This window comes from Nerophis lumbriciformis, linkage group LG09, assembly GCF_033978685.3.
Source record: "Nerophis lumbriciformis linkage group LG09, RoL_Nlum_v2.1, whole genome shotgun sequence".
Lineage (NCBI taxonomy): Eukaryota > Metazoa > Chordata > Actinopteri > Syngnathiformes > Syngnathidae > Nerophis > Nerophis lumbriciformis.
The window spans coordinates 47,063,733-47,072,500 of record NC_084556.2 but is presented as its reverse complement, the minus strand read 5'-3'; the positions used below and the strand labels follow the sequence as shown (position 1 = coordinate 47,072,500).

At 35.2% G+C, this 8,768-nt stretch overlaps 1 protein-coding gene across 3 annotated transcripts in view; it reads left to right on the top strand.

Annotated features, from left to right (window-relative positions):
- ap2b1 (adaptor related protein complex 2 subunit beta 1) overlaps nt 1-8,768 on the top strand; it is a 47,596-nt gene that overhangs the window by 37,108 nt on the left and 1,720 nt on the right. For all 3 annotated transcript variants that reach the window (XM_061963053.2, XM_061963054.2, XM_061963055.2), the window contains exon 21: nt 5,076-5,230. In XM_061963053.2, the coding sequence (XP_061819037.1) occupies nt 5,076-5,230 (155 nt within the window). The remainder of the gene's footprint in view (nt 1-5,075; nt 5,231-8,768) is intronic.

Genomic DNA, 8,768 nt, shown 5'->3' with positions numbered 1-8,768 from the left:
TATTACTCAGCTGCGTGCCGCAATCACTACTATCTAGTTACACAGTGACTTCCTGTTCAGTGCAAAATCAGCTTAAAAAGTAAAAGAATGACAGTATTTACAAAATATGCCTTTTTTGTTATTGTTGGCCCCGGGGAGAGTTTTGTCTTGAAACAGTAATATTAAAAGGCCTTAGTGGCCACATGTGTGGACAGCACCTTTTAGCTCTTATTTGCAAAATTGTGTACACTACTGAATTAGGGTCTTATGCCGACATATGGACACTTATACTGCTATCTGGTGGTGTCAGAAGAGTATAACATACAATGAAATTTGGGACAAAAATAAAAATAAAAATTAGTGAAGTACACGTTTGTGTACTTATGGACTAAGTACATCATATAAAAAGATGAGTTTTAGTTTTTATTCTAATTAGGGTGCAATAAGCTCAAATAGCAAAGAGAAATAAAAAAAAGCATGTAAACAAACAGCTTGGGCCTTAAGAGGTTAAGCTAATAAGTTGTATAATCACAGCCAACAGCACTTCTGTTACAGAAAGGGTATCAAATATTGTAATGTCAGCAGTCTGACGACAAAACGGCAATGAATATTTTATGTCCGTGTTATTTTCTGACATGGAAGGACAAACATTTTTCGGTGACACCCTTAAATTAAATTATTTTTTATAACCCCTTATTATCAAAGTAGATGATTCAAATGAGTAGAGGTGTATTTATGAAGTCAATTTGTAATATTTATACAAGACTGCCCACTCTGTTTGATTGTCAATACACAGAAAGTGCAAATGATTGGCTGGGTTGTACATTTTCATAAAGCTAACACAATAACCTTGAACATGTTTTGAAAATGGAAACCTTGTTCACTTGTCAAGTCTATCCACGTGTTCCGTTATAAAAAGAGCTATGACTTTTTTTAATTCTTTGCAGGACTGCAACAATATTGCTTATATATTGTGTTTTATCACTGTGTACATTTGAGTGTATATTTCCTTTCCATGAACATAGAAAAAGAAGACCATTTAAAATAGTCCAGAAGGCATTTTAAAAAAAGCCTTCGACACGGAAACATTTCAAAACGTCAACTTCTCTACATCACTTTGACATGTTTTTATTAAACATAATTACCCTTTCATATCAACATATTTCACGGCGTTTCTACTTGAACTTTCTATTTCACCTACTACCTCTACTGTGTAAAAGTGGTAAGTACATGCGTGATCTTGTGTACTTAGTACTTATACTGGGTAAAAGTACTACCGTAAGTACACATGTGATCCTGTGTGCTTATACTCCTACTGGGTCAAAGTAATATATTCACATGTGATCCTGTGTCCTTGCTACTTCTACTGGGTAAAAGTAGTAAGTACATATGTGATCCTCTGTGATTACTACTTCTCCTGGGTAAAATTGGTAAGTACATATGTGATACTCTGTACTTATACTCCTACTGGGTAGAAGGAGTGAGTACACAGGTGGTCCTCTGTACTTACTATTCTTACAGGGTGGTAGTAGTAATTAGTACACATGTGATCCTGTGTACTTATAGTCCTACTGGGCAAAAGTAGTTAAGTACACAGGTGATCCTGTGCACTTACTAGTTATACTGGGTAAAAGTAGTAGGCACACATGTTTAATTACGGTACTACTCCTACTGGGTAGAAGAAGTACACATGTGCTCCTGTGTACTTACTACCTATTCTGGTTAGAATGAGTAACTACACATGTGATCATTTGTACTAATACACCTACTGGGCAAAAGAAGTCAGTACACATGTAATCCTGTGTACTTATACTCTTACTGGGTAGAAGGAGTAAGTACACATGTGATCCTGTGTACTAATACACCTACTAGGCAAAAGTAGAAAGTAAACATGTAATGCTGTGAACTTACTACTTATATGAGTAAAGTCGTAGGTACACATGTTTACTCACTACTACTACTGTGTAGAAGAAGTAAGTACACATGTGCTCCTTTGTACTTATAGTCCTACTGAGCAAAAGTAGTTAAGTACACAGGTGATCCTGTGCACTTAGTAGTTATACTGAGTAAAAGTAGTAGGCACACATGTTTAATTACTACTCTTACTGGGTAGAAGAAGTAAGTACACATGTGCTCCTGTGTACTTACTACCTATTCTGGTTAGGAGTAACTACACATGTGATCATTTGTACTATTAAACCTACTGGGCAAAAGAAGTAAGTACACATGTAATCGTGTGTACTTATACTCTTACTGGGTAGAAGGAGTAAGTACACATGTGATCCTGTGTACTAATACACCTACTAGGCAAAGGTAGTAAGTACACATGTAATGCTATGAATTTACTACTTATATGAGTAAATTCGTAGGTACACATGTTTACTTACTACTCCTACTGTGTAGAACAGGAATGCCAAACTTGTTTTCATTGAAGGCCACATCACAGTTATGTCTGCCCTCAGAGGGCCACTTGTAACTATATGATTTTTTTAAAAAGTGTTAGGATTCGCCTCTTAATATTGCATTATTGCCCAAGCATTTGATTATTCGCTTTTCTTAAAAAGTGTAAAAAATGTTTTTAAAAACTAGCTCAGTTGCCAGAATTTTAACGTAAAAGTTGCAGTACCACTCTTTTACAGTAAACTCTAGAGTTGTTGATTCTATAGTGTATTACTGTAAACACAGAAACAGTACCAAAGTTGTTTTTTTTTTGTAAAAAACAAACAAAAACAAACTAACTGGCAGCTAATTTGCCAGAATTTTACCGTAAAGTCTATTGTCATTTTTACAGTGCACAATTTGATAACTTGCTTTGAAATTGTAAGTCACGCTGATATTCAAGTATTTATTTTATTTGAAAAACATTTTGTTGCATTATTAGATAGTATAATTTTTTTAAATATATTTATATAAAGATAAGCATGCAGTTCATGCATTTTTTGAATGTCAAAATTAAAATAACAAATATTAAGTAAGCAAATATTCTTTATTAAAGCATATTATTACCATTTTGTGGGCCATATAAAATGATGTGGCGGGCCAGATTAGGCCCCCGGGCCTTGAGTTTGACACATGTTCTGCTGTGTACTTACTACTTCTACTGGGTAGAAGGAATAACTACACACGTGATCCTGTCTACCAATACACCTGTTGGGCCAAAGTAGTAAGTACACATGTTGTCATGTGTACTTATACTCCTACTGGGTAAAGTAGTAAATACATTTGTGATCTTGTGTACTTACTACCTATACTGAGTAAGAGTAGTAGGTACTTATACTCCTACTGGGCAAAAGTAGTAAATACATAAGTGTACACTGGCTGTAACGCCACTGCCCCCTATAGACCGAGGCCTGAACCACAGCTCCGAACCATACACACCATACACACTACTCCTTTGTGTCAGCGTCCTGGTGGCCATGGTCTGATGACCTCCTGGTGCAGATAGCTCCTGTGATAGTGTTTACGCACATGTCTCCTCTGTACTCAGCCATGCAATCATTAGTCCATATAGTTGCATATGTGTGTGTGTGTGTGTTTGTGTTTAGTATCTGTATCCGTGCGTGCGTATGTGATAATGTGGGATGTATGGTCACCGGGGTATTGTTTTAACATTGTAAAGCACTTTGCCTTGCATTTCTTTTATGTATGTAAAGCGCTTTATAAATAAAAAGCTTGATTTGATTTGATGATATTAGCAGGTTCCAAATACAAACATGCACAAATGGAGGAAAACAAAGTTAACAAATATTCATAAAAATGGTCTTGACATAAATGTTCAAGCAACGGTTAGTTTCAATTCAGAAATATTGACAACCGCTAATGTCAGCCACTCTGAGGAGCGTTGAAATAACATGGAAAACAATTGACATTTCATTCTTTAATTCCTGGAAAGCCATACTTGCCAACGCTCCCGAATTTTCCGGGAGACTCCCGAAATTCAGCGCCTCACCCGAAAACCTCCCGGGACAAATATTCTCCCGAAAATCTCCCGATTTTCAGCCGGAGCTGGAAGCCACGCCCCCTCCAGCTCCATGCAACCTGAGTGAGGACAGCCTTTTTTCATGACAGGAGGACAACAGGGTGACAAGAACTAAATCATCCAGACTATAGATAAATTGTATTATTATGTTTATCTTACCTAAAAATAAATATATTTATTAATTTAAAAAAAATAAAAATAAATACATTTTTACTATATTTTGCTAAAAACATCAAAATTAATTGTATTTTTATTTGTATTTTTTCGTGACTCCTTATTACATCCAGCCATATAATTATACATTAAAATAAACTTTTTTGAAATAATTGATTTTAAATTATCATAATAATTCATTTAAAATTACCATATTTAATTATTAAAATAATTGCTTGTTTATCAACAACTTTAGCATTTTATTCATTACATTTTGAAACTCTCAGAAGCCAAGTTATGTTATATTCCTTAATATTTATTTATGCAAGTTTGAAGTATCAATTATCTAAACACAGTTTGTTTGCATATTTTCAGGATGTAGCTATATATATATATATATATATATATATATATATATATATATATATATATATATATATATATATATATATGTATGAAATACTTGACTTGGTGAATTCTAGCTGTCAATATACTCCTCCCCTCTTAACCACGCCCCCAACCACGCCCCGGCCCACCTCCGACCACGCCCCCACCCCCCACCTCCCGAAATCGGAGGTCTCAAGGTTGGCAAGTATGTGGAAAGCCATTACAAGCCCTTTCTGGCTGCTCTTTTCTTGTCTTTTTGTCCCAATGAAAGACGTTCAAAATCATCTTCCTGTTCTCCGAATACAAGAACTGAGCCAAAGTCCTTACTTTGTTTTGTGTTTTGCCTCCATGCTTCTCATAGGACACGTCAGCACCTGCTCATCGTCCCGAAGGAAACAACAACGTCTTTCCTATCATTCTTCGCAGTAGAGCAAAGTAGCTAGCTAGCAGTCTTGTCAATTGAAACTCCTAATACATCATCCTCGTCCCCGTAGAAGTCTTGTTTCACTAGATTGATATTGGACTAGGTAAATATTTGCTGTTCGTTTTTATCTCAGCAACTCTTCGATTGTTGCAGACATGGTGTCCGGCAAGCTGCAGAACAACAACATCTACACCATCGCCAAGAGGAACGTGGAGGGTCAGGACATGCTCTACCAGTCCCTCAAACTCACCAACGGCATTTGGATCTTGGCTGAGCTCCGCATCCAACCAGGCAATCCCAACTACACGGTACGGTATATTATTTATATATAACATGTAGGGCCTGTCGGAGGCAGATATTTACATATATCCGAATTTAAGTGTTAATTCTTTTCATTTCATTTTCATATTACAAAACAGCTAGTGTTTTTCTTCCAAATGTGGTCTTTTGGTTGTCTGCAAAACTGTGTGCTTAACCTTGAAGTGAGGAATGTTAGAGAGAGAGATAATGGACATTTGTTTTGGCTAGAGAGACAAGACTGCCAGGGGGGGGTGAAGAGAGACTTAAGAGGAGAGGGGGTTTGGTCTAGAGGGCAGACCATCTTAGCGGCGCGATAGAATGTTCTATGCTGGACTGGTCTCAGGAGCAGTCTGGAACAACTGGTCCAAAACGCAACAGGCCCTATGGTTTCCATGGTAACGGAATTGCCGAATAAAAAGGAATCTACTGTTAAGAGAAGACATAATAATAAAATAATGACATAATGGGGACTGAAGTAGGGTTTCCATGGTAACGGAATTGCCATTACTGTTAGAGAAGACACAATGTCAAGTGTTTCACTTTTTTCGCTGTGCTTATCCCACACTTGAAAGGATGTACCAATGCAGAATGTGGCTTCTGGATTTCACACAAAAGACCAGACCGTTGTTACTTTTTTCCTTTTATTTTCCTTTAGTTTGCAACAGTTTCTCCAAACGAAGAAACGGCTTCTTTTTTCTTTTTAGTCTTTTTAGCAGCCTACAGGTGAAAAACCTTGAAGGACAAAACACCACAAGATTAACATGCTGTAAAAAAAATCAATCAATTATCAATCCCATAATTTACAATTATTAATTAGGCTATCAAACTCTTAACCATTAAACAAGTGCAAGAAAATGGACTAATCTTTTCCCTTTAAGTTAAAACAGATTTTAAATAAATTGTCTCAACTTAAATGCACCAAGATACATATAAAATACATTTAACCCCAGAAACACAATAGATAAGTGCAGCAGAAAACTCAATATGCAAATACATAAATACCTAACCAATTAACCACCTATTTTAGATAAATATTTAAAATACCATATCCAATATAAATGTATTATTAATTTAGCAGCGAAACACTCAAACTTAAACGCTGTCTACTGGTAGAAAAATGCCCCGTTTCATATGCCCTCACTAGCAGCCAATGATCCAACACAGTTAAATCCAAAACTTTCAATTAAGCGACTTCACCCTCCTGATGAAGCAAACTGCTCCAACATTTATCAGACCAAGCAAAGACTATACATCAACACTTCCTTACCAAACAACAGTTACACAAAACACCGTGTGTATTTAGCCTCCAGACTACGCACGCTACATGCACACAACCCTCCCCCCCACCATCTCACCAGCGCAACAGGTGCGTCACACCCACAAAGAGAAATAAAGTGCAATCTTACCAGCTGTCCGTTCAGCTTTTTCGCTGGTTGCCAAGCCGCCGCGGTTGCGAGCTCGCGCATCAGCTGACGAGACAGCTGTTCGCCGCTACACATAATAATAAAATAATGACATAATGGGACTGAAATAACTCCCAAAAACGACCACTTGAGACTAGGGCTGGATAATTAGTGGGATTTTGATTTTGATTTCGATTATGGCTTCTCACAATCATGAAAATATAATAACCGCAAAAAAACTATTAATGGGCAGCGCAACGTGCATGCAAATTTCAGAGCTTTGAACGAATGAGGAGCGAATGAGTGGAAAAAAGAGCAACAAAGTTTATCAATCAGAGTTTATTTATATAACCCTTAATCACAAGTATCTCAAAGCCACAACGACATCCTCGGCTCAGATCCCACATCAGGGCAAAAAAAAAATCAACCTAATGGGATGTCTACGAGAAGTTTGGGATCTTACCATGGTTGCTACTTATTATTTGACACATAGCTAGCCTAATCAATAATCACTAAACTCAACAAAAAAATATGATTTCCGTGTAAACATAACAGCAGAGAGAGTCAGAAAATTGGCCAATTTAACGAAATCTGCTGTTAAACGCAGAACGTCAGGGAAATTGACATAAATGTGAGTGAAATGTTGTCAGTGTGACGAGAAAGAACAATAATGTGTTTGGGATCACTCATCCCCTAAACACGCAACCGCCCCGTCCTTAACAATGTCGAGGCGGTCACTTAAAACAGCGACTAAACTACGAAGCTAAAGCTAGCAAGAAAAATCCAAACACCCACAACACATCTCATCTGCGTGTGTTGTTGTGAACGACATCATCCATGTAACAACAATGATCAAACCAGTGCTCGCAACTTGAAAGGCGGTGTCTTTTTTTTCTTTTCTTTTTTTTAACAGCCTTAAGTCGCCTCCACACGTCAAGCTGAGAACAGCAGCACACTTCCCCCTTCAAAATAATAGCACGGTGTGCCACATCAGATCTGACTGCGCTAATAAATGAAAGGTTTCAAAAAAAGGACCTTAAACAAGGATTATGAGCTTAAAGCACTCTTTGATGCAATTACTATGCTTTGACCTAAACACTGGTCAAAATTGTCCAAAGATGTATTGCACCAATAAATGTGAGAGATGTTGCATTTATTTAAGAAACATTTTATAACATTTTATTTGACACAAATAGCACACACTGGTAAAATAAGTGTAAAAGGTAAAAAATGAAAGTAAAAACAAAACGTAGAAACTGAATTTTATGTTTCTTTGCAGCCCTCTAATAAAACATAAAAAAACGCCAACAATACTCCATTTTCATGCCGTGACGTTAATATTTTTTCTTACTTATTATTTTTACAGTGTTTTTTTTGGAAGCTAACATTAAATATTGTATGATGTTTGTACATATTTAAAAAAAAACAAAAAAACAATTTATTTTGGAAGCAAACATTAAATATTGTATATTTTTACATATTTAATCTTTTTACAGTGTTTTTTTGGAAGCTGACATTAAATACTGCATGATATTTTACATATTTAATATTTGTACAGTGTTTTTTGGAAGCTGTCATTAAATACTGTATCATATTTTACATGTTTAATATTTTTACAAATTTCATATTTTTTGTTTTTCGGAAGCTGACATTAAATACTGTATAATATTTTACATATTTAATATTTTTACATATTTCATATTTTGACAATATTTTTTGGAAGATGACATTAAATACTGTATGATATTTTACATATTTAATATTGACATATTTAATATTTTAGTGTTTTTGGAAGCTGACATTAAATACTTAATGATATTTTACATATTTAATATTTTCACATATTTAATGTTTACAGTGTTTTTTGGAAGCTGTCCTTAAGTACTGTATAATATTTTACATATTTAATTTTTTTTTTTACATATTTTGTGTTTTTCGGAAGTTGACATTACATACTGTATGATATTTTACATATTTAATATTTTCACATATTTAATATTTTTTACAGTGTTTTTTTAGAAGCTGACATTAAATACTGTATGATATTTGACATATTTAATATTTTTACAGTGTTTTTTGGAAGCTGTCCTTAAGTACTGTATACTATTTTACATATTTAATATTTTTTTTACATATTTTGTGT